The 26,792-nt window shown below is 40.2% G+C and overlaps 1 protein-coding gene across 1 annotated transcript; it reads right to left on the bottom strand.

The window, feature by feature from the left end:
* Nucleotides 1–211: 211 nt before the first annotated feature.
* SMARCA5 (SNF2 related chromatin remodeling ATPase 5) lies at nt 212–25,339 on the bottom strand. The gene is made up of 24 exons (XM_075751206.1): nt 24,968–25,339; nt 22,307–22,381; nt 19,279–19,445; nt 18,440–18,540; nt 17,672–17,772; nt 15,547–15,726; nt 13,920–14,075; nt 13,686–13,817; nt 12,860–12,928; nt 12,255–12,364; nt 11,755–11,981; nt 9,949–10,070; nt 9,708–9,860; nt 8,281–8,417; nt 7,419–7,563; nt 7,057–7,176; nt 6,713–6,823; nt 6,010–6,123; nt 5,684–5,806; nt 4,323–4,455; nt 3,198–3,316; nt 2,033–2,245; nt 1,501–1,611; nt 212–516 (listed from the first exon to the last, which is right to left on the bottom strand). The coding sequence occupies exons 1-24, from the start codon at nt 25,115–25,117 to the stop codon at nt 451–453; spliced, it is 3,135 nt and encodes a 1,044-aa protein (XP_075607321.1). The 5' UTR covers nt 25,118–25,339; the 3' UTR covers nt 212–450.
* Nucleotides 25,340–26,792: the final 1,453 nt, after the last annotated feature.

The following is a 26,792-nucleotide window of genomic DNA, read 5'->3' as shown; positions in this document are numbered from 1 at the left end:
AATTAAGTTCAATAAAGGAAAGGTCAGAGCCACAGTTTCCAGAAATGGGGTTTGCCTGGTGGTGGCTTGTAACAAGAAAACACAACTAAATAGTTCTATTGATCACAATGGAAAAAGTGTTCACAACACCCTAAGAGGAAAAAAAATTGGGGAATGACTAAATAAAGAGGTATTCATGTGGAAACATTAATGAAAAAAAGTCACGTGAAGCTTTATTAATAAATGAAGCCTATTTATTACTTCAAAGTGTTAATGGTAAAAAAAATTCAGCACAGCTGTTGCATTTAAAAAAGTGAAACTACATTAAGTACTATGTTTCTAGTTCAGTAAACAGATGAACCCGATGTCCTTTAATGACATAATAGTTGAGCATTATACAGTACATCTTATGAAGACCCGTAAATTAAAGAACTACTTTTTTTAAATTTAGTGATTACAAAAATTCTGCATTCACAGCTTTAGCTTCTTTTTTCTTCCACGACCATCAGGAGTACCATCCATTTTGCGCTTCTGTGCCTGTAAGGTAAGGGGTTTTTTTTTTAGTAAGTTATTGTGATACAAAAAGATTGTAAGCAAGCAATCTGTTTCAAGTCAGAGCAGAGGGAAATGATTTACACCCTAGCAGCTTTAAAATGCAATAAATTGCAAATGATGTAATATTGCAAATATGCACATCCCCTCTGGCTACCTGTTGCTTTGTATTCTTCCAGTTCTGGAAGAATTTCATAGAGGTAAAAAGCGTATAGAAGCAACTAAGGATGTTATAAAGCTTCCCATTTATGAAATGGTATTTCTAAATACCTGTTTAAATATTCCATGAACAATTCTAAGAAACTTACTAATCGACTACTCTTTACTGATTTGTGCACATCTGCAAAGTTGTGCTTCTAAGTTTTTGATACAACAGCTCTAGGCAACAACACACAAATCTAGGCAAGAAAATGGGTAGTTGGTAGTTCCTTTACAAAAGAGGCCTGCATATTTAGCAGTACTTTAAATTTAGTCAGAAAGAGAGTAGTCAAGTGCATGTGCTCTTTTCCCAAAGCCAGCTCCAGGAGGCCATTTCATGGCCAACCCCCATGCAAGGAAAGCGATCGCAGACAGCAGTAGAATCTACACAGGTACACTTGTAAAGACTGGAATGAATGGGCTGTGTTGCCTACGTATCCCTCAGTGGTAAACATAATTTCTTTAGGGATAAAAATTAATCAAAAGGCCAAATAGATCTGGTTTATTTTAGCAGGGTAAACCTATACAAAACATAACAAGTTTATCTGCTCTCAAGCATGCGAGCTCTAATTTAGAACCTGAACTTTATTTTTCTTCATTTGACACCCACAACCTGAATGACAGCATGAACTTTAAGCAGCTCTTAACACTACCCTGCAAGGTTATGTGTTGTTGTTTTTAAATAACTTTGATATCACTTTTCCTCAACAATTAGAAAAGCACCCTGTTTTCAAATGAGCTTTTCCACTGAAATGCCTTTTTAAATCTTACCGATGATGGTTTTGGTCCACGTTTCTTCTTTTCTGCCTTTTCCTTTTCTTCCAGTTCCATGTTTTCTCTTTCAATCAGGGTGATTAAAGTATTGCATCTCCTTTGCAGCTCCTAAATTGCACAACATAGTCACTCACTATATTAGGCAGCCACTTAATGTAAAAATCATTATTAGAAATGCCTGTAAGCAGGTAAAAGTGTTTTGGTCTATCTTGGCAGAGTGAAAATGGAAGCTAATATTTTTGACAGGTACTGGCTGGCTTCATCAGAATGGATTTGATCGCAGATGTTTGCTTTTTAAAATATGTTTGTATTTAACTCAAATTCATGTTGATTTTGAAAAATGGTATCTTGGCATTTTGAATTCCCCACCACTACCTTTTTAGCTTACTGCATTTGCTATCCACTACAGTTGTTGGAAAATCTATAAAAATGTAATGTATTGTATTTCAGAAGCTATTTAATTAGTCTGGTGTATAACTGTGTTGTCACAGGCATTCATGAACAAAAAGCAGAGCAGATTAATACCTACCATTGCAGTCCTGGACTTGAGAAACCAGTCAAATCTGAATTGCGGGGAGTTTCGGATACATTGTCTTAATTCATCATAGACGTTTTCTTTATCAAATCCTAGCTTGTGAAGCATACAGATTAGAAAGCGATCTTCCTCTTCAGTGTAATTCTTCCCTTTATTAGTACCGTATGATATTCTTAGCTGGTGGAAAGGGGCTTTGTATCTGCCAATCTAAACAAAACATATAAGATCAGATCAAACTAGGAAATAGTTCAGAATTAGCACAGAACTGTTTTATAGGAAAGCAATACATCATGTGAAGGTAGGCAGATGAGCAATACCAAGTTAGAAAGCTAGATCTGTTATGATCTCTGGTGCTAAGTCACCACATGTGAGGAACTGTGGGTTCTAGATACTGCATTTACCAGTACCATCTAAACCTGTCAATTCTGGTTTAGACAACAGCCAGCTTTGCTGTGATCTTTTGATTAACAGCAGACTGCAGACCTGTCATGACATTTGAAAATAGTCCATATCTGCCAGGCTTCAAATGGCAGTGATTCCTTTTTAACATACAAATCCTCAGGAATGGTCAAAATCAGAGTAAAAGGCACAGAGACTGTTGCACAGGGTTCAGCTGCACTCTGGTTGAGTGAGACATGGGTCATCCCCTGACTTCCCTAGAAGAGATAACTAACTAGTCAAACCTGAGGGGGTGGGGGGGGAATTCTGATACACTGTCTTAATTTACTACAAATCTATTCATTACCAAACCCTGGCTGGTGAAACAGGTCAGAACAAAAGCCTCCTCTGCTTGGCAAGTCTTCCCTTTTTAAGTGCTCTAAACATACATCTAGCAGTTTCAGTTACACGGGTCCAAAAGAAATTCTGCTGCTTGAAACCACACATAGTTATACGGCACTATGAACTGTCTGGCCTATGATAAAGGTGATGTTACACCAGGAGGTTAGGCCATACCTAAAATTATCATCATCATTGCTATCAGTCAGGACAGTATTTCTACAGAATGGACAAGCTATAGGAAGCAACTGCTGAGGAATATGCAAATACCATGCCCAACATGTTGTCTTCATGCATGAGTAATGCTGGCCAGACACCGAGTCCTGCATCTCACCTTGCTGGCACAGGGAAATAAAGGAAGCAAGAAACATGGCAAAGATACCTTTGTATCAAGTGCTTTTTTTATGCTGATTCGTCTCTGAATTCTGGCTTCTCCTCTTTCTATCTGAGCCATGATCTTCTCTATGTCTTGGAGTTCATTGCATCTTTCCCAGAACACAGCTAAGAAAAGAACAACTGGTTAGTTTCTTATCACGCATTGTAAAAGTTAGGGTTTGTTTTTTTTTTAAAAACCTTAAAAAAAAGATTGTTAGATGTTACTTCCTTTTACCAGAACTTACTGCTGTATAAAAATAGCCATGGCTTTACCCTGTAAGTAACCTTCACTTCCTGATACCGTGTACTGCAATATTACAAATGCTATTTTGACAGGGGGTCGACACAGGAATCCTCAGCTTAAATGAGGTGCGATACAGGCCAGAAAGCCAATTGTTAGCCAATCTCCTCCTCAAAGAAAAAGGCTTCTTGAAATGGAAGTGGATATAACAGCAATACATTTTTACAGAGAGAGGCGGGAGGGCAACTGAGTAGCGAAAAACAAGAGCAAGTGTTTAAAAGACAATTAGGTATTTAAACAATAAGGGTTTTTAAAAGGATTTTTCACATCTGTAAGCTGTTCTATACCTTTAGAAATTGAGCCCCAGGACCTTGCAACTGCACTGCAGTAGAAAACACTTCTGAGCCATCAGAGGTAAGCAGCCAAGTGCACTTAGGTTACAAAAAACAATGGCCATTATATATTCAGTCACAAAATCTTTACTGTATCCCACTCTTGATGAGGATGAGGTAATAAAAGAAGACTACTGGTCAGTGAGTACAAGGAAAAGTGAAATCTCTCCAGCTAAGCATTGTTTCCCAGCATTGCCTTTTGCAAAAATTAACAAGAAGGGAAGATATAGCACTACCCAGTTAGGGTAGCTTTAGGATATATTAAAGTGGGTCAGTAATTGTTTACATGCACATTTTAGTGCAGCTTTAATTACACAGGGGCTAAACAGCTAGATGAGTAGATCCCTAATCCATCAGTACAATTCTACCCTGAAAGTCCTAAAGAGCTGTGTAAGACATTCTCACGAGTCAGATGTTACCATGTTCACAGGCAGTTCAAACTAGGAAAGCTACATTAAGGATGGCCTCACAGAGCTGACTACTTAAAAGAGTAGGTTACCTGAATACTCAATGACTTCCTCCGGGGTTTTTCCTTCTACTTCTCGTGCTATATTTTCAATGTCATCACGGCCCCACTTCTCATTGGCTTTGATGAACTGGTTAAAATCTCTCTTATTCCAGTTAGTGAATCCCTTTATAGCAATCAAAAGAAAACAGTGCACAGAAGTTCAGATTTTGTCTGTGTCATTTCTTTACACTATCTGTAACACTTCTGTCATTCCAACAACATTACTAAACCTCTGTCTTCTCTGCAGTTTACTGTTCATATAAAAACTAGTTTTATACTGCAGTCACTGTAGTCTCTCCATCTAAATACTACCTAACAATTAGCACTGGTTCTCTAAATACCTACAAATTTTGGACAAAAGATTCTTCAGCTCATAAATTAATCCCTCCTACCAATATTCTCTGAAAGAGAACATGGGACCACTTTTTAAGAAGAAAAAAAATCCCTCAAGGAAAGCAAGTAGCATCTATACTAGTTTTGTTTTGCCAAAAAGGGCCACCCCATGCCTCAGATACCATCAGCCATTTCCCTGGTCACCCTCCCTCAGGTCTAAAACTATCTTGTGGGGCTAGTCAACAGGGCCAGAAACAGTACTGCTGAAGTCATCACCTGCCAAATTAACCTGATTTCATATTAGCAGTAAAACACTCTGCCAGCCATGTTTAGCCATAGCTTACTCAATTGAACTGTTCCAGTGCATTACTACTCAAGCAAGAGCTTCTGTCCTATAATTCTGGCCCCACCCACCAAAATACAATGTGAAAACATAATAAATAAGGCACAATGGGCATTAACCCGGTTTAAATTATTTCAGTGCACACACTACCTCATTATATACCTATTCAGCTCATATCCTCTTCAAGAGAGGGATGCTATCCACTATCAGGCATAGCTGAGGCAAACTGACCCTTCATCCTGCAGGATTCACTTCCACAAGGGAATGACACTTTTTCCACATTAGTCAGAGAGTGTCTTCTGTCAAAGTAGCGCATTCAGCTCTGCAGCTAGTCTGCTCGCTCTCACAGCTGAAGAAAGATGTCACGGGCTGCAATCATTGCAAACTGGGCAAGTCAGCTTCTGACACTGGGCTAGTTCTTACTTGTCAGGCTTAAAATACACAGCACGTAGACCAGAGTCTGTAGACTCTGAGCACACTAATTTGGTGCATGTTCTTCAAAGGTATCCAGGTCCACAGCAAACCTAATGCTAAACCTCTTGCCAGCCGGAACCAACATTTGCAGCTGTGTTAACTATGGTGTGTGCGACTCAATGAGCAAGAAATGTTCCTGTAATACTGTAAAACACAAAGCAAGCTTCAGCTGACGTCAGTCTCACTAAAGCCCCAACCGTACCTGGGTTAGAAGCTTCTCTTTTTCTTCTAGTTCTTCATCATTAAGCGGTTCAGCCTCATCAATCTTAAGCTGCTCTTCCTTTTGTGCTTGGGCTGCGTTCGGCAGATCAGGATTACGAGGTACCTGAAAGTTTTTGCATTTTGTAAAATTATTTGATTAATTTTTTTCACAGCTAATTGCTAGTTGTCACTTTTCTGTTAAAATAACCTGCTTGTTCAGCTCAACATGCTTTTATTATTTCATTGAAATTAGTGTGATAGGCAGGACAAGTACATATTCTCCTACTGTTGCAGTAAACTGTTGCCATGTGTGAAGTCGTCAATTACCTTGTACCCAATTGTCTTCCTGTAGTAGAGAATCTCTTTTTCCAATAGTTCAAACAGGCGTGGAGGAAAGAACTGAAAATCCTGTACATTTGGCTGTTTTGGAGGCCGTGGTGCCTGAAATACATACAAAGTTTGGATTTGACTCCCTTGCGCATCCAGAATCTGTTTGCTTGTAATAACCGATTTCAGTTTGTCAGGAAAAAAAAAAACAAACCCCCAAAAAAAAGGCTTTATTGTTACAAAAATGCACTAACAACTAAAACAAAACAACCAAAAAGCCACACCATGCAAGAGACAACTACAACCATGAAGAATTCCAAAAGTGAAAGACCTGTGAGGAAAGGGTCTTTTGGGAGGAGGTGGCAGGTGGGGAAAGTCATACACGCAACCCTTGAACAAAGTTCAGGTGTTCTGAGCAGCAATAAGGAAATCTTGCACAGGTAAGGGAAATTCACAGCTGCTTAAATAAAAATAAGAAACAGCTCAGTCTAACCCTCCTAACATCTTACAAGTTTCATCCTGCTCTCTTTTTTCACAGAAGCTTTTCTCAAGTCTTTTGAATTTTTCTAAATTTAAATTGTCTCCCCCTTTCTTAAAGTGAAGAGAGCTGATTTTTATGAATAAAGACCCATTTCTCACTCTCAGCTTTAACCATTTATCAGGCATATTTGAACAATTTATTTTTTAAATTAAGTCAACTCACCTTGGGTGCTTTTGGCTCACTGACTCTAAGAGCCTCTCTGAAATAAGCATCCACAGCATAATTGGCTTTTCTTTCTCGTTTAGGGGGTTCAATCCACTCCGTAAATGCCATCTATAAAACCAAATCCCACCACCCCAAAAAATATTAAGACTGAGCCTTGCAGAATATTCAGACCAGCTACAAAGTTTTATATAAATAAAACTAGGTCTACATCTACTTCATTAAATAATAAAACTTATAAACTATTTTCATAGATTATATTGTATTTTAACCAACACTTCTTAAATAAATGTGGTTCAATCACACAACTTAGTGCTTTCCTCCAAAAGAAATGTAAATGGTACCTTCTGTTTTTCTCTGTAGTCTTCCCCTTCAAAATTGTACACGCTGGACTCCGTGTCCATTGTGAAATTCCTGAGTGAGCTTTCACCCATCTTTGAAAGTTTCTCATTCATTTCTGCAGTCTTGGAGGGGGGAGAGAGAAAACAACAGTGGCAATTTTGAAAGGCACTTCATTATGAAACATCTCATTTAGACCAGTAGAAAAACAAAACATGCTTGACCAATATGAAAACCCTCAATAGCACACGCCTCCCCTCCATGTCTCTCCAGCTTACAAACAAGTTATCATCAAGGAATACACTATCTTGCTATCAAATTTAAGTCTAGAGGTGGGCTTCCATTTTTCATAAAAACTTTCTCTCACCTTCTTTGCACCCCTTTCCAAAATGTGATCAATATCTTCATCTGTAATCTCGCTCTCCTTTGAGGCAAACACGTGTGTCGCTCCATGTCTAATCATTTGCAGCATTTCATCCTTCCCCAGTTTATTCAGGTTCTGATCCACCAGTCTTCCTGAAGATAAAGCATGTGAGGACAGCAACTAACTAAAGAGTTTACTTTAGGGAAGGAGCAATACATGATTTTTTCTCCCGCTTACATGTCCAAGTTAAAGCTATATCCTTTTCTCTCAGTAAAGGAAATTCCAAATGAAGGGGGGGGGCAGGGGGAGACAAAAAGAAATCTAGACAGGGTTTACTATACATGACTTGCGTTCAAAGAACATCATGTTGGAAGTGAGGTCTTTTGTATGAGCTCTGCTATGGTGCATATTTTTACAATTTCTAGCCTAAAGCTTAATGAATTCTTTTTTATTCCAATCAAGTCAACCAAGAAGGTTACATTGTCATCACTTCTCCCCCATCTTATTAAAAAAAAAAAAAAGCAAGGCATTAATTTCTCCAGTTCAAAGGAGAAGTTGAGTGCTTTAAAAAAAAAAACCACCCAAAACACAAAAAAACCCAACCCAAAACGACTGACTATATCCACTTATACATATGTATCACTAGGGAGGTAATCAAAAAAGTCAGTGAGAAAAAGCCTATCCCCTCCAGTAAAATAAATTTTCAGGTGGATCAGGCCTTTGCACTCCATCGTCAGAGTTTAGCTGCGGCAAAAGTAACGTTCCCTTTGATTCTTATGAGCTGATTTCACCATAGTTCACAAGTTGTGAAAAAAAGAAGAGAATCCCATCATATATACAAAAAAAAAAAATTGCCTTCATATACTTGCCTTGCTGAATGACTATGGAATCTAGCCGGAGTTTCATTTCTGCACGTTCCACTATTCTTTCTTCTACTGTATTGTCAGTGATAAATCTGAACACTCGAACTGTCTTTGTTTGACCAATTCTGTGCGCTCGATCCTAGGCAAAAAAAGAAAAGCAACAAAAAAGTTGGTTTCCAGCCTGGCTATAGAATAGTTTTCAATTTTTTCATTAGTTTCAACATACTAATTTACAAAACAGAATGGCATAGGTTAGTTCCATCTTTATAGGCATCCAGGTAACACGACTACCTGAGAGAGCACATTCCTATCTACGCTGCAAGTTTTGGGGTGGGGTTTGTTGGTGGTGTTTTTGGTTTTTTTCCTTCAATAGCATCAACACTGAGTATGTCTCTAGATGTCATACCTAAAAACACTGTGTGTTTGGGGTGTTTTGGTTTGGGTTTTTTTTCTTGTTCAATCACACAGGGGAGAAGACTGGATGCTCCTGACCTCATGTAACCTTCTGTAAAATCAAAGTATCGAAGAAATTACCTCTGTACTGACCAAAAGCTACCTTTTTCAAAATCATTAGTTGTGCCATGAATATTTCAAGAAAAACACAACGCATCACCTCACCTGACTGGCAAATTATTACCCAGTGTGAGCAGTAGTGTTCTGAACATACACCTTCAGCAGTAGCTGGAACTATCTCACCTTAGCTTCCAGGCACCAGTTCCATCGTTCTTTTGAACTAATTTTTGCTATAATACTTGAGAACTTAAATGAAACAACTACAACTTAAATGAAATAATTAAAAAGAAATTTCCAAGATTTGCCAGCTAAGGGGCTCATTTGTCAAAAAACACTGGTAGTTTTTACATAGCTTTACTTTCTGATGTGGTCAGTAGTGTTCTTGACACATCCTGAGGTTGGAGATGCATGCAAAACTACTTCAAAAAAACCCCAAAATTAAAGATGGTTGCTAAAAGGAGCTTGCTTACTTATCACCAACATAAAAGCAGGTTTTGAAAAGTGTAATTCAGCTTTTCTTTGTCTCTTTTCCAAGGTTTCAGGGAAGACACTGTAAACACATTCACCTCCACTCCCCACAGAAGTAAAGCTTTATACTTTCGGGATTAAGAATGCTAGATCCTTTTTTTTCCTTTTTAAACAAAGCAGGCTATTTTCATTAAATACTTCTAAGAGTCCTGTAGCACATAACCAGCATTTCCCATTGCACAAAACATTGTCTAGCCCAAATGTGACTAAGGGTTCCACACAGTGGAAGCTGCAATGGAACTGAAAATCAGTCTTACAAATACTTGTCCCGTGCTAAAACAGCAAAAAATACAATTTATTTTGGAACTACTACATCATGCCACACATTTCCAGGAAAGTTCCGTCAGAAAGAGAAGAAAGAACAACATAATTCCATGTGGATTCTTACCATAGCTTGAAGATCTACTTGTGGGTTCCAGTCTGAATCATACAGAATTACAACATCAGCAGTAGCCAAATTGATTCCAAGACCTCCTGCCCGTGTACTCAACATGAACACAAATTTTGAGCTACCAGGCTCATTATATGCATTAATAGATGCCTAAATAAATAAAAGGAACATATCAGTTGAATCAAATGTTTTACGAGTACTATTTTTACTTAAATAAAATACTTCAAGTTTTAAATACCTGTCTCTCGTCGTGCGGTGTTTGTCCATCCAGTCTACAATATTCATAATTTCGCCACATACAGTAATCTTCCAAGATATCGAGGACTCTGGTCATCTGACTGAAGATTAAGACTCTTGAACCTGTTTGGGGTAAAAAGCTTTCTTACGTTTCCACCAAAACTTAAGACCTATCAAACTCTACAAGTCTGCATTACCAGAAAGGGAAGGAGGGCAGCTCCACGTACTAAGAAGAGAAGCAGTTGGAATTTCAGAACCCAATATATAACGCGGGGCTGCAGCCACTGCTATCATCGCGGCTGTGGGGGGCTTCGCTGCCTACCGGGTTAAACCACGACACTCCTTTTTGGTGCCCAGTGTGGGGCTCAAAGGGTTCCAGCCAACAACAGATGTGACCGGAGTGTGCTAGGCCGAATTCACAGCTGCTACTGCTCTTTAGCTACTAATTGGCAGGCTCCTGGGCTTGCTTGCCCCACTGTACGTTAAGAGTCAAGTCAGCGGCTGCCTTTTTGCTTGTGTTTTCTGCTATAGCCCTTATCAAAATGTTCCCAGACACAGCAGAGTAAGATGATAACAACAAATATAAAAACATCAAGGAGTATAAAGAATGAAATTCTGAAGTATTTGTTTTGGATTTAAGATATCTAGAAATAAAGTAAGTTCTTCTTAAAGACTTGTCAGTTTACTTACCTGCCAAAAACAACCTCCAAGAAATTAAATGTACCGTAATTTATGTATATACACACAACCATTTCCAACCTACTTGAGAGATTTAAGTAAAACACACAGTATTACAAAGCTTCCACTTCCCCTTGTATTCTCTTATGATTTTTTTTTTGTCCTTTGGACTCAAGGTCTAATAACGAACTCTCTTTTAAGATGATAATTTGATTTAAGACCAGATGAATTTTAATTGCCGCACCTCAAAAAAAAGCCTCATAGCGAAAAGAAACCAAGACCAAAACCAGCACAGTAACCACTGAATCCTTCTTTTTTTAGTCTTACAATGACACATGTTGCAACAGCTGACTAAATGATACCTGGATACGAAGTACAGGTTACTTGTATATTACCTAAGGCTGAGGTTTGGACTTAGTTTTATTCTTCTGCAATGGCTCCCCAGTCACAAACTTTCTGCCACGCCTTTAGCCAAGTTACTTCAGTAAACATGCACATTAAAATAACGAGTTAAAAATGTATTCCAGAGTCAAAAATTCTGTGGCAACCAGTTTTACAGTAATGTATTCCAGAGCTTTGTCCCTACTATCAAATAACTTTAAAATAACTGTCCCCCATGTTTGCATGCCTTAAAGAATTCACTGAAAACACTCAGGTGCTGCTCAAAATCATGCCCAGCAAGAAAAAAACAACATTTCACAAAGGATTTGACTTTAACCCTACATGAAGACTTTGAATCTGAAATGGTACTTCATGGCAAATTGAAGGAGTGGCTGAAATACCACATGATTATATTTCAAACAGCTAACAATGCTAAGAAAAAAACCCTAAAGCCCAGAGCAACTGCTGTTTCTATGGTCTCAATTTAGCTGGGATGGGAAAAAAAAAAAAAGAAAAAATAAATAATCACAATCACTTCACAATAATGGCCTATTGATCCAATTATTTATGAAGGCACTTCACAAACTGTTTTTGCATCAACTATTTAAGATACAGTGCTTGGCAAGCTGGAAACTAACAATAATCCTGGCTAAAGCGTGCTGGTTTTTGCTCAGGATACATGGGAACATTAAGAAGCACTGACTTTCATTTTTGTCATTGACTCAGACAACGACGACGAGATGCATACCTTGTTCTTTCAACTTAGGTAGCAATTTGTCCAGTACTACCATTTTGCCACTGTTGGTGACCAAATGCATATCTGTGGTGTAAGGTGGACCAGGCTCTGCTCCATCAAAGAGATACGGATGATTGCAACATTTTCGCAGCTGCATGAGGATATTCAACAGTCTCATTTTGTCCAGCTTCCCAGCTGAATTCAATATATCTATATCCTTCATTAAGATTCGTGTATACCTACACATCAAAGAAAGAAAAAACTTTTGTAACTCTAAAACAAAGTTGGCCTTTCTTTAACTGAGAAGTATAGTCAAAAGCTCACCCTCCCCGTCATTTCATCAGGTAATTCTCCCTGTTATGCATGGGTTTGTCATCACAAAAGTGTCAAAAGGAAATACGTGAGAGTTGGGAGTATACCAGGAAGAATTAAATCAAGTTCCACACAATAATCAAGTCAGAAGCAGCACATTCCTGAGCCTTAGCCACAGCAGAGTAAAGCATGTGAATTACCATTCTCGTTGCATTTTGCTGAGACCCACATAAATTTTAACTTCCTTCTTTGGAGGCAAGCTTTTCTCTACATCAGCCTTAATACGACGTAGAAGGAATGGTCGTAGCACCTGAAAGAGATTGCACTATTGAGCATATTTTGGAAACTGAAACACTGAACAGGTCAACAGACAAAAGCAGCGCAGATATTCTCTATCATAAATGCTCAAACATCAGACCTATTATAAGATCATCTGAAAAAGAAATCTATACCGACAGGTTATTATACATGGGAATATACATGTGCTTTCTTTGGAAGAGTGAAAGATTAGGCCAAAATCATCTTTCAGACGTTTTTTATGTCCCTTGATTCTTTTTTAATTTTGCTTGACTGAAACATTCGTAGACTCATCATAGCCAATATTTGTAATGCAAGCATTTCAGAACCCTGAAAGCCAAGAAAGAAAGAGATCATCTTCTGAGCTTCACCAACCTACTCTGAAAGTCTACCAGTTTTTGAGATAAGCTATCTTACCCTAATATTCTGTCACAAGAAGCATCGCAAGAATTATTTACAACCTATCTTAGGTAAATGTAACACTCATACAAAAAGCAGAAAGACTTACCATATGGAGACGTTCCACCAGTTTTTGATCCCCTAGACAGTTGTTTGTATCAAACCATGAATCAAAGTCCTGTATCAACAAAATCATTGGTATGTAAGAGGTTTCCTTTCAAAGTGCAATGTCATTACAATGGTGAATAAATACAACTCAAGTGATTCTCTTACACAGGCAGTAAATAAAAGAACAAATTACCCTCTTTGGTCTATTTTTATGGAAAGCTCTATAACACATCTTCCAAAAAAGAACCAAACCTCTGTACCATTGGAAGGAGGGAGAAAAAAAAAAAAAAAAAAAAAAAAAAAAAAAAAAAAAAAAAGAATATGCAAGTCATTTTCTGGTGAAAAAGATTCACTCATACCACTCCACTGGACAAATTCCATCTGGAAGAAGCATACTACTGCAGCATTTGATGAAAAGTGAAAAGGAAAAAGTAAAATTTTGGTGTAATGCACCACAAGGCTTCCCCTTCTACAGAGGTGTGAAGTCTATTGCTCATTGTATAGTATCTCCCAACTCACAGGAAAGAAGTCTTAGATAAACAATAAGGTAACTTATAGTTAAATATAAGAACAAAGTTAGATCATCTTCACGTTGTGATTTTACATATGTCTTCTATCTGCTAAGCTGACAAAAGCCCTTAAAAACAGCCAAGCTGAGAAAAATAGTCCACCCTACTACACAATTCTGGAAACATTTCCAACTGTCAATCTATCGTTATCAGTAACTGACACTCCTGATAACTGACAAATATACATGTTCAGGTTTATTTTCAAATCCGGAAAACCAGCAAAGTTACTTTAATTTATTAGCAGAAATGAAGACTTACTTCCGATGAGTTAAAGACATCTGGCAAAAGGAAGTTAAGAAGTGCCCAGAGTTCATGTAAGTTGTTCTGAAGTGGAGTTCCAGTTAATAGCAGCCGATTTGTAGTCTTGAATTCCCTCACAATTTCTGATAACTGAAGGACATTGAGACATGAGCAAATACAACAATGTGACTAGTCCCCCACCACCACCTAATAATCCACACAAATCTCTCTTTCAGTGAAAGTATAAATTACCTTTGATTTTTCATTTTTAATCCTGTGGGCTTCATCTATAACTAGGTATCTCCAGTTAAACTTTTTGAATACCGACTTCTCTTTGATTAGCATTTCATATGATGTTACGCAGACATCCCATTCTCCAGGCAACAACACATCTCTGACAAAGGCAGCCTAGACAACAAAGTGACAGTTACTGAGGCTTTGTCAACTCTAAAACAAAAAGAACACACTGGCACTGTGAACATTTTAAAACAAAGTTGCTACCAAATTTGAAAGAAAAAATAAAATTAATTATAGAGGAAATACAACACACAACCATGGTAAAGCCTGACAATTTTGTCAGTGCTGAAGCTGTTAAACCCTTGGGGCAGAGCAGAGAAGGGATTTCAGCTCTGATTTCTAGCTTTGGAAACTGCAGATGACTACCTACACACATGAGGTTTTCAATAGCTGAACTATAAGATCAGAACTCAAAATTAATTTTCTCTAGGTTTGCTTTAGTTTTTTTTTTTTAAGTTTAGAAAATGGTAGGGTTTGAATACAAAACATAATCCCAACGCAGCTTTATTTGGCTAACTGAACAATTTCTAGAAGGCTGACATCCAAGGTTAAAAGTAGACACAGTAATTAGTCAGAATTCAAAATAAAGAGATGTGTAAATGTCAACAACTTAACTCAAATAAGCAAGAAATATACTGAAGAAAGAAAAAAGATTCAAAAAAGATGCACAAAAAAAAAAAAAAATCACAAGATATCAGACCTGGACCAATGACCTCCAGAACTATTTAAAGTTTCATCAATATTTTAGTAATTTCTAACCCAAATAACTCTGAAAATAGAGCTAGGTGCCATTAAAAAAAAAAAAAAAAACCTGCTGACAAAAGCAGAAGTTTAATGGCACCAGTAATAACTCTTCCTTCCATACATAAATGGGTAACTCCAGCTGGCAAATCTACAGAGGCACCATCATATTCCATGTTTTTTTAAGTTTTCTTTGCTGCGCTAAAAAAAACCAAACGTAGCGAAGAACTCTGATACTGAAGTAACATAAAAGAGAACGATTGAAATAGTAAGGCCGTAAGAGGCTGAACAATATTTTCTCTTTTAATTGACAAAACTGAAGCCAAATAAGATGCATTTGCATACCACTTTTACTGACCGACCCACCTTGTCCTCTCCAACATTAAATTGACAACTGTTTTCAGAAAACAGTTCCTTAGTGACAGACCTCATAATTCTCTTAAGAGCTGCTGTTACAGCCAGTACAATGTACTGTACTATGTAGAGCAGAAAACAAACATTTTTACAGATTTATATATTCATACAAATGACAGCACTTTACACGAAACACTTCATTTTCCTGTTTTAAGTTTTATCAGGTTTTGTTGGTCTACACGGTGTATTGGCTTCGCAAAAGGAGACAGAAAATCTTTGGACAAAAAATTATGAGCATAAAGTGAAGCAATAGCTGAGCAACGTATGTGTGAATTCTAAGCCAGCTGTATTTTAAAATAGGTAGCACTTGTAGGTCTTACTGTTTAACCACTACAAATCCAAGTAATATCCTTCCCTGTGAATGAAAGGTAAAGGACAAGATCACATGCTGAATTTACAGAGGAAAAACCACCACATCAACACTTACTCGCTGGTCTTTGTCACCTATCAAACAAACTGCTCGAAGTGTAGGTACCCATCTCTTGAATTCATTCATCCAGTTATGTAGAGTGGACTTAGGAACTAACACCATGTGAGGACCAGGAATATTTCTGTAGTGTTTCATATATCCAAGAAGAGAAATTGTTTGGAGTGTCTTCCCAAGACCCTGTAAGAGACATTAACACGTCAGAAGAAAGAAAGAAAAAACAACAACAACAAAAAAAATCACTCGGGAAACAACTTTAAAAACCCCAGGAGTGAGTGCTGAGTACAACATGGAAGACACAGCAGCTCGAATAAATGAGTGAGATACACTGAAGACAGTGCTTACTCACAAAAGGCATCAAAATCTCAGTTAGGAAAAGCTTGTATGGCTTCCCACATTTAATAAAAAAAAGTAGTAAGAGCAACATTTTCGAACCTTGGATCATGAAGTTAGAATTTTACCTTACCTTTCAAATAAGACACATTCTTCGAAGTGCAAGAAAACATTATTTCATAAAATTTCATTCTGTTGACTAGGGTGTACTCAATTATTTATTTAGTGGTCAACAAACTTTACAAACTAGACATATGCATTCCCTTAAACTTGAACTGAAGTGAATAAATTAAGAACCCTGTAAGGAGGCTTTTACAAGCCACAACACAATGTCAGTTCTTGTGGGCAGAAAGCCAAATATAAATGTAAACAGCTGCATATGTCAAAGAAGAAAACAAATACTGAGCTTCTTTAGAAGTACTTTTTTTAAGTGCTCTATTCTTTATTCAACAGAAATATTTAAAACCTTCTATCTTCAACATATAATTTTAATTAAAACAAAATTGAGGAAGACATGCAAAAACCAGATCATTCATCTCATTTAAATAATTCAAAAAGATTATGACTCAAACACATGGGATTTAAAAAACTCAAAAACCATCAGTACAAGTTACTTTTGCTTCTAAAATTCTAGTTTTTGCCTTCAAAGTAACCACATTCCACCTGGACAAGTGTTTACAAGCTGTATGAAAGGCATTAATAAGTTCAAAAGGATTAATATTTAAGAATTAATCAAAAAATATTAAATTGTAAATATTTTAACTCTTCAACACATGATGGATTTTGGAATACCAGAAATTCAAGGATTTATAATAAAGTTTCCCAGTTGTTTTTATTAAAAAAAGCCTGCTCCACTTAGAACTGTACTCAGAAAAAAAAAAAATCCTCTATTCATAAGCACATATGTTGCAGAAAATCCCTGATGTATTTCAAAATTAAATGTTACTAAACAATCATTTAAATTCATCTGTCTCTAACTTATCTTGAAGAAGTTTTATTACACAGAAATTACCAGAAGATATGAGAAATGCAATATACTTAAATATAATTAGATTTTTGTTTTTCCTTATTTGCTCCTTATGAAAAACAGATACAAACAAAATCACTTAGAGGACAAAAACATATCTGCCTGTCCAACTACGACAATTTCTTCTGCATTCATCCCTTGTCTTTCAGGGAAAAAGAATAACAACAGAAGCAAAAGTTACTATGGCCAGTGCTGACTGAAATGGCCACGGTCACATTGTGAAAGAAATTTTAACACAGCTCTCTAGCTACATCTATCTTTGCATCATTTTCCCCATAAAATTTCCCACTGGTGTAGCTCTTGCAGCTGAAATCAGTCCATATAGGACACACTTATCCTGCTACCTGCATTCCACCCTAACAACAACAGGAAGTGTTCCTGCATTTGTTGCTCTTTTCATACATGACACACTCTTCACAAGGGCAGCTTGAGATTACCGTAACAAAACAGCTGCAATTTAGAGAAAAAAAATAGAGGACACGTCATTCTATGGAATGCCATTATTTCACCGAATTTTATTTCTCTAAAGGCTGACAGATTCCCTTTTCATATGCCTATTTCTAAAACTACCTTCACAGTTTATTTAAATTAAGATAGCCGTGACACTTTTAACATTAGTGACTTAAAACGTGCTAGAAAAATAAGATTTGGAAAATTACATATTGCACTTTATGCCATCAAAAAATCCCATACATATAGCTGAACTAAAATTGTACTGTATCACATGTGTTCACAAGTCCCCAGAAACATGGGGTATGTGCATACCATTTCATCTGCTAGGATGCCATTGATGCCATTTTCATACAAAGAGATGAGCCAGTTCAATCCTCGGACCTGATAATCACGCAGCTTTCCCCATTTAACATCTAAAAGACATGAAAGAATAGACCAAAAGATCTGTAAAAACTGAACGAAGAATTTCACCATCCCTTGCCTGCTAACTGACACTGATTATCTAAGCTAGAGAACAAAATCAAGCAGTAGATTTCATGCAGTAAATTTCAAGGACAATGCAGACTGGAGACAGCAACATGTTAATTTTGTTTCTGCAAGCTGTTCCAATGGCTTTGTTTTCTGCAAGAACCCCAAATACACAGAAATTCTCTCATCGCCACCCCCAAATCAAAACACAGTTGAAGGTTAGAACAACAGAATACTGAATTCTCTGTTAAACAAAGTGGAAGCTGTTAGGTGCTTTAAATTGTATCAGAAGATAGGTTACGTATGTAAAAATTGTAAGACGACAGACTTAAAAAAAGCTAGCGCTCTCCTAGTAACTAAAGTATAGCAACTGCATTTCTAAAGGACAGGACTCACTGGACTATCTTTCTAGTCTGACTGAAAATAAACAGTCCCTCGCTAATACGTTTTGTCCCATTAGACCAGGGCTGGATTTTTTTTCCTCTTTCTCCTGTCCCCCACAATTGGTTCATTGTCCTTGGAAAGGATGAAAATAAACTTCATTTTAAACAACTATTTGAAGGAATGGAACAGGGGAGGGGGGAATAAATAAACAAACAAACAGAAACACACATGATGGAGATTCTTCAAATCGAGTGCAGACGTTAGTTGCCTTGGAGCTTTCTGTTAACAGCTCCTCATCTTCTTCCTGCTCTGTTCTACGATGGCGGTAGCTGAAAAAGTGCAAGAAAGAAGTAAGTTTCTGGCTAAACTGAAAAGACATGAAACTGTTCCAAAATTAAATCTAACATCATTGCAGTACAGAATGCAAACACCCAAAGACTTTTTTAGCAAGATTCTTCAAAAGAACTTGCGTTTAGCTGATCAACTGAAATGTTGTTTTTTAACTCTTTAGAGCCACTAGCTTCTTAATAAGATAAGATGACCATGTTATTAGCAGGCTCAAATACTAGAGCAAAGTGACTGGAAAGGGGTAGATTGCGTGCATCAGTACTGGCCTTGAACTACAAGACACGGAATGACACTGTATTTAAGAGTTCTGGAACATCTGCCAAACGCTAGATACACTGCAGCCATATAAGCTGCAGTGAAGGCAATCCAAATTTCTAGACTTCCGACTTTCAAGCTGCCTGTAAGATGCAGTATACCGATGTTCTCCATGAACTCTTACAATTTACAGCTATGAATGCTCTACTTTTCCACCCCCACTTTTCTTCATGCTGGAACACTTTTAATCATGATAGTGCATTTCTACCAACACAAAATTCTTGTAACTCCTAGAATTCTTAAACATCCCTCAACTTACAGGTGGGCAGTGGAAAAAAAACACAATTACACAGCATAAAACACACACCGAAAAAGGACAAAAGACTAGCAAGTTTAACTTACGCTTCTAAAGTACAATAAAATCCATAATTACAGTACAAGCTGGCCTACATGTCATCACTCACTCGCCAACTGACAGTAAATTCTGTTTCTCATCCTTCTTTATTCGTGGACGTCCAGGCTTCATTTTCAAAGGTGAAGTTGGAGTTTTCTGAGCAGCAGGCTGAATGAAATGAGCAAACAGCTCAGTCTGCTTCAACAGATACTCAAATCTGTTTGCTCTGTCTGTTTGCTGTTGACAAATAAAATTAAATGGAACAAGTGTGAGACATTACTGTATGTATTCATTCAAAAGAAAAAGCTAACATGCTTTTGAAACAATACAGATTCACACTTCTTTATATACATAGCTACAATAACAAAGAAGAGATGATTAACATCAACAACATAACTGTTGCTGAAAGATTAAATATTCTTTTATTGGGTCAAGCCTAACCTTTGCTACACAGCAAGATCCAAGTTGCAAGACAGACCTAAGACTGAAATCTGACTTTGGCACAAAGATTGCATGAGTGTCGCCAGACAAGGCCAGAGTCCCCATAACAACCTTCTCCCATCAAAAATGTTAGCGCTACTCCCAGAAATTTACCCTCACCCAGCACGCACAGGATTCTTCAATGAACTTGTTCATGTCACCAACCTGGCAACAACTATTTTCTACCACATTAGTTTCCTGCCTGCTCAGTGAGATACACCACCTCACTGCGGTGTCAGATAAGCAAAAGAGTTGGCATGAAAGGGGGCAGAGGGTGTAGAAGAGCCCTTAGCTTGAAGCCAGAACACCTATTTCATCAGCAGACACCTCTTAGATATGCTCAGCCTAACTTGTCAGACTGCTTTCTTTGATGTAAGTCACTGTTTCTGCTGTGCAAAAAAGATTACAGGAGACAATATTAGTATCTAAAAGGTTCAGTTCCTTTGAGTCAGGTTCCATTCGGAACCAACATACCTTCCCAAGGCCACATCAAGACTTTAGAACAGACAATTAAGACAGTAAACAGCTCCAAGCTTAACAGCAACCACTGTCATTCTGCCAGCTGCCACAACATAACCTGGTATTTAGCAATTTGCACAGTTACAGGAAGTCAGTTTTCTTAGTAAAAAGCAACATATGTTCCTGACTTCTGCAAGAGCAATGCCAGCTCTGTCAGTGTTCTCCTCTTTATAGCAAACAGTTCCTGCACTACGTAAAAGACAGGAAGACAGGGCGTTAGAGGAGAGTCCAAGAAAGAGATTCTCCATGTACCACAGAAGAGTCGCTCACTCTAACTACAGTTTAAGCTTCGTTGACACAGCTACGATACACATCCACTGAATTAAAGTTTTCCTGTCTATTCTGCATAGTTGGGGTTTTTTTTTGTTTACTTCGCCACAGTTTCTGAAGTTTAAACTAGGTAAGATCCTACCACTATCCAAATTGCTGACCCTTATTTATAAGTACTTGTTTCACCGGCTGTGCAAAAGAGAAGTAGAAAAGATACAGAATGCATTGCAAAAGTTTCTTCGTTCTACAATTTTAGCAAGGAATCTTCTGTGAGTTTTGGCACTGCAGACACATCCCCACAACTTGTTTTCATTGCGCTTAAGGATACTCCTTTTAAGAGACTAACAAACATTATCCGTATCTTTTAGGACACGGACAAGAACAGGCTGTACTCTGCAACCTTGAGCTATCCTTCTACCAACAGGAAACTTTTCCCATTTTCTTTTCCAGTGCATCTATTGCGACAGTAAAATACAATCCTCTTTGTAACCGTGCCTGTCTAGAGACTAGGAGAGACAACTCCAAGCTCACTTTCTTCAGTTTGCCAGGAAGTAGCACAAAGAAATTAGCCGAAGACTGGATTATTTTCACAGGCAAGAAGAAATAACACAGGAAACAGCAAATTATAAGAATCAGTTTCGCTTTCCTCTGAAGAAATTCCACATGCAGTCACAGACACTGGAATTACGAACAGGAAGAAAGGAACAGGGAGGAACAGAGAAAGAAAATGCGACGACATGGGGAGGACCAAATGACTCCATCTCTTACATCCAGGATCTTATAAAAACTAAAAAATAAGGAAAATATTAAGTTTTCTCCTATCTAACCTGTGAAGCACAGAATCACCCATCTTCAAAAGCTCAAGGACTCTAACTAGAGCTTCACAAAGAACAAATTTAACTTCAGAAAAAGCTAATAAAATCCTTTTCAGTCTACACAAAGCAAAAGGGTTGCCCAAGGCTTACAGTCAGCACTTGTCCTCAACAGCAAACCTTTCCTAAGCCTCTTGTGAATTTTGAAAGCTAACTTTTTTTTTTACTTTAACTCGTAAACTGTACTGCTTGAAAGAACATGCCTATTTTAAAGTCCTCCTACTAAAGCATATTTCAACCGAAAATGAATGTAGTGCCTAATCAAAGGCTTATGCCAAACCTTTCTTTTTACTGCTCACTCCCCAAGAATTAATATACTTTTCCTACAAAGGACTGTTACTGCTGCAGTTCAAAATAAGTTTGGAATTATTTTCCCGTATTCAACAGTGATATAAAAAGGGTCCTAGACTTCAACTGATTCCATACATTGTTGACAGTAAGGCAGCAGCCATTTAAATACTTATGGACGCTTTCCTAGACGATCTTTCCATTTCTGACTGAGAAAGTGAATATGCAACTCTTCGTAATCCCTGTTGCTTACAGGAAGGAGAACTCCACAGATAACTTCAAAAAAAGCTTGACAACTTTTTATTACATTTTTTCCCCTAAGACATTTGAATATTTCCCATTATAGCATTCTTTTAAATCTAGAGCACCTCAAAGCTGCTAAGACTATACTTCCTAGAAACAGCAAAACACATTAACAGTTATTCCCACAAATAACTGCAATAGAAATGGAGAAAGAGCAGAGGACCAGTGAACAAAATAATAAAAAGGAGAAGGGTCTGAGGAGTTTTTCTGGATATTATTTGGTTTCAGCTTACTTAAATATTTTTTAATAACTAGACAAAGTTTTATAAATCCAGTTAAGAGATTTCAAACAAGCAGAAAACTTGGTCTATTTTAAGCAACTGCATAACCACTGGATAGCTGTACAGAGTCCCAAGTATTACATACCATTTTCTCTTCATACGTAGGATCTGCTTCCTGGATTTCTTTTTGTTTTCCTAGTGATGCATCATCAAAAGATTCCTGAGATGAACAAGAATTAGAAAAAAATTATTTTCTGAACAAGGGAAGCTACCCATATATAGGAGAATAAGCTTGTCTCAAATTACTTTCTATCCACATCAGATGGCACAGCCATCTTTTGCTGCTTTGATATAGTCCGTTTTCTATTACTTACTGTAAAATTACCTGGAGATGGATCAAAGATCCCTGACACAGGGTGAGGGACAGAGCTAGATCTCTGTAATCTGACTGAGCTCCGTCATTAAAGCATCACATCAAGGTGAATGAGAGAGACAGCTGTGGTCCAGGAGCTCGGCATACTGCTTCTAGCTTGCTGAGCCAAAACCCTCCTAAAGCTAGCTCTAGAGAGTACTGTGAAAGCACTTGCTCTGGTCCCAAAGCGAAGAGTAGTTTCACGTTGGCTGGTTTTTTTCCCTTTTTCCAGATTACCCCAGTCCCTCATCATCCTGTGTCAAAGGAACAAGTCTATGTAAGAACCTGGACTGCAGTTTTGTCCTGGAAGCAGACTATGAATTTAGATAAACCGCATTTTTCTCTTATTTAGTTTACTAAATCAAATAACTGTTGTTATCACCAATGGTACCGCTACTAACAGAAGAACAAGTTGGTTGGGAAAGGGCAGTGCTCCCTTAACCCCTTCTTGCCAAATCCTTGACATACTGCCTTCAGTTATTCTTTCAGATCAGGGCTTTTTTTATCCTTGTCTCTCCTCTTAACTCTTTCCCCATCACCTCCCACATGTAATTTCATCTTCTGTTCTTAAACCCAAAAACAATAGGATGATCCTTCCTTGGTAAACCACACTAAGGTAGTATATTACAAAATAATTCTTGAAAGGATAGGAAAAGGAAATAAATGAGATGCCTTCAAAACCATTATTAACCATCTGTTTAATTGAGCCAAGAAAGAACTGAGCTAAATTCAATCAATGTAAAACAAAGGAACAGGAAAGTACGAAACAAAGGCAGGCAAAACACAGATGTTTGTGGGCGGGTGTTTCCTCACAGAACTCTGGCAGGTAAGGTGCGGGGTAACAGAAGAATCCTAACGCAAATGTTTCATTCACCAGTCAAAACATATAGAACTGAGCACAAAAAGTTGCGGCTAAAGATCTTTTAAATTCATACCTGAGTCTTCTTACTAATCTCCTGCTAGATTTATCCAACACCCACCTAGCAGTGAGCACAAGCACAGGGCCGTTTGAACTCCCATACAAAATTCATGTTTCTCCTGAAATCCCTAACATGCGAAATACAGCAGCACACCATCTGATCTCGTCATGTGCAATAAAGATGACAAACCTCTGCAATGTAGCTGGAGAGCAAAAAAAGCAGTCTCTCAGATGATCAGGACTATCAAGAACCTATTTCAACTGAAACTTCACTTTATACGAAGTAATTCCTTCCCCACGTGAAAAAGAACTAACTTGGCAAGCCCAGAGAAAGCCCTCGCACACAGGCAACTCAAGAGCATGTGTTTCACAGCCTCCACGCGCTTAGCCCCAGCCCGGAATTGCCCTATTTTTGCAGGTTCGAGCAGGACTTATTACCCACAGTGCTTTGGCTACTTGCTCATCCGTAAAATACAGCATTTGCAAATTTATTTAGATCAAGTAGGTTGGACTGTTCAGCATGACTCAGAGTACAAAACACCCAGGGCTGAAAGCAGGACCAACCAGTTTCCTCATATCATTAAAGAAATAATGCTGCGATAAAATTAGCATCTCCAGGCAATCACTCAAACCCCTTGAAATCTCTGGAATAATCACCTGTTGCCAAAAAAAACCCCAACCCCTCAAATAACCCCCCCACCCCGCAAAATAAAAGTTTTGAACTACTTCAGCAGACAGAAAACGCTACTGCTTTTTAGAATACGGACTTGCTCATCGCTGAGGCAGGAAGCACAGCGATAGGAAGGCTTCTCAGGGAGGGAGGAAGAAGAGGAAGGCTACTTGTAAGAAGCGGGTAGCGACCCTAGTGAGACCTCTGCGTTTGTGCGTGGGAGGGCAGGACGACGAACCCCCTCCCGAGCGGCAGGGCGTGAGGGCGGCCTCCCCCTGCCCTCCCGTGACCCCGCTCCAAAGAAGACAAATAAATGACCTGGCGGCGGGGCCTCCCCTCCCCTCGTCCCCGCGGTAGCAGGCGGCGGAGGAACACTACGCCCGGGACCCGTGTGCGGCGGTCCGCGGCGAAGGGAAGCGGCGGGACGGAGCTCCCCTCCCCGTCCCGCTCCCGTCGACCGGCCGCCACCGGGCCGTTTCCCGGCCCCGCCGCCGGCCTTCTCTCTTCCCCCTCTCCCTCCCGCCGGGGCCCGGCAGCGCCCCGGAGGCGCCGCGGCGCACGGCACGACGCGGCCTCGCCCCCGCCCCCGCCCGCCCCTCCATTGTCTCCCGCGGCCCCACGCGGCCCGGGGACGCCCTACCGGCGCCGTCCCTCATGGCGGGCACCTGCCGCCGCGCAACCGGGCGCGCCCTTCCCCCCACCCCCCGCCGCGGCGCCCCCGGAGCCCCCCGCCTTGCCCCGTGAAGCCGGGGAGAAGGATGGGGGGGGGGGAAAGAGAGTGTCCCCCCCCAGGGGAAAGCCTGACCTCCATCTCGACGTCGCCTCCGGCCGGACCGGCGGCGGAGGGAGCTGTCCCCGCGACCTCGCTGCTGTTGGCGCCTGGCGGTGGCGGCGGCGCGGTCAGCTCGTCCGGTTGCGGCGGCGGCAACGGCGGCGGCTGCTGCCCGGCAGACATGATCCCCGCCGCAGACAACGCTCCGCCGGGACCCGGGCCCGCGCCCGGCTCTGCTGCGCGCTGAGGGACGGGGCGGCCGCCCGGCGGGGGCTGAGGGCAAGCGGAGCCCGGTGCGCGGCCGCCGGCGGAGGCCCGTACCCGCTGCCGCCCCGGCTTTCCCGGCGGGCGCCCACCAACCAGGAACCGAGCCGGCTCCCCGATCTCGCGAGAGCGCCGGTTAGTGCGCGCTCTCGTAACGCCCGCTGCCGCCTCCGCTGTGACGTCACTGCCCTCCCGCCCTGGGCAGCGCGCGGCCGCCCCAACGGCCGCTGGCGGGGCGGGCCAAGCCGGGTCGCGCGCGCGGGGGAGCGTTGGGGCGGCCCGGCGCCACGTGCCGTAACGTTGGCCAGCAGCGCGGGGAGCGGAACGCGCGGCCGCGAGACACCAACCTTAAAGGCGTCAAGGAGAAATGTTCATCGTCAGAGGCGGCGAAGCAGCGGGACGGGGCTGTGCCCCTGGGCTCAGCACGGGGCTCGGGCCCTGAACACCGCTGCAACGTCACGGCGGGGGGCTTGTTTGAGCAGCTCGGTTTTGTAATTAAAGGAGGTGACAGCAGTACGTCTGAAATAAGGCAACTGTGTACAGTTTTTAAGTGTTTAAAAGCAAGAGAGGGGATAACATCAACATCACAGCACTGCTACCCCGACAAGGGAACGAAGGGTTGTTACTAATCGGCGTCCTCATGGTGTGCTCCTCACAATAAAACGCAAGGAGGGCACCACTGCTGCGAAGCAGCAGGTGTCCATAAAAACAAGTTCTGTCCCAGGTCGATCTCATAGGACATCCCTCCCGCAGGAGAGGGGCAGCACTGAGCACCACAGAGGGTGCCAGCGCCAACCGCTCGCTCACCTTCCCTCACGGCCTGCAAACTCTGGCTCCTTCAAGCAGACGGAGAAGTACGGGTTTAATCGGGTGGTTTATAAACGCAGTGTCTGCCCCTGGCTTGAAGCCGTCACAGGCTGCAGACAGGACGTGACGTGGGGATGTGACTGAGCGCACCTAGACGTGCAGTACCCCCCCGACCCTGCCCGGTACCACATCGCAGAGCAGCACCCCAGAGGAACCCTGGCGCACACAAAACGGATGAAAGTGAACAGGAAGGTAAATTTAAGAGCAGCCCTACTGCGCTCCAGCTGCTAATGGAGGCTGAGTGCAGAGCGCCAGACCCGAGCTAGTTTGAAGCAAAAGGCCCCTGGGTGGTACACGGTGTGGACGACTGCACATCAACGGAATTGCTCTACAGATCTGCTCCTGCGGATTTGTTACACTTGTAATACTTGTACATATGCATACATTCACAAGTAGTGGTAATGCAGTTGCAGCCAGTGAGTGTACTCCACGGAGGTTTGTGGAGCTGCGGCTCCCACGTCCTGAGAAACTAGTATAACCATGAAGGTAGCAGCTCAACGGAGATCATCTCCGTGGTGATGATTACAACTCTTCATTCCATTGGTTTTTATTACAGACCTCCTTTAACTTTTTTTTTGAAGTTAAAATGATTAGCTTTGACATTTCCAAAAGATTGTTTCACTTCATGTCTGCCAAAACTACTCAGAATAACAACTTCCCAGAAAAATCTCAATTTTCCTAAAATAGGATTTCTCAACGAGTAACAAATTTACTGACATATTTTCCC

Source organism: Balearica regulorum, chromosome 4 (assembly GCF_011004875.1).
Source record: "Balearica regulorum gibbericeps isolate bBalReg1 chromosome 4, bBalReg1.pri, whole genome shotgun sequence".
In the NCBI taxonomy this organism is placed as follows: domain Eukaryota; kingdom Metazoa; phylum Chordata; class Aves; order Gruiformes; family Gruidae; genus Balearica; species Balearica regulorum.
Note: the sequence above shows the minus strand (reverse complement) of the source record. Positions and strands in the feature narration are given on the sequence as shown.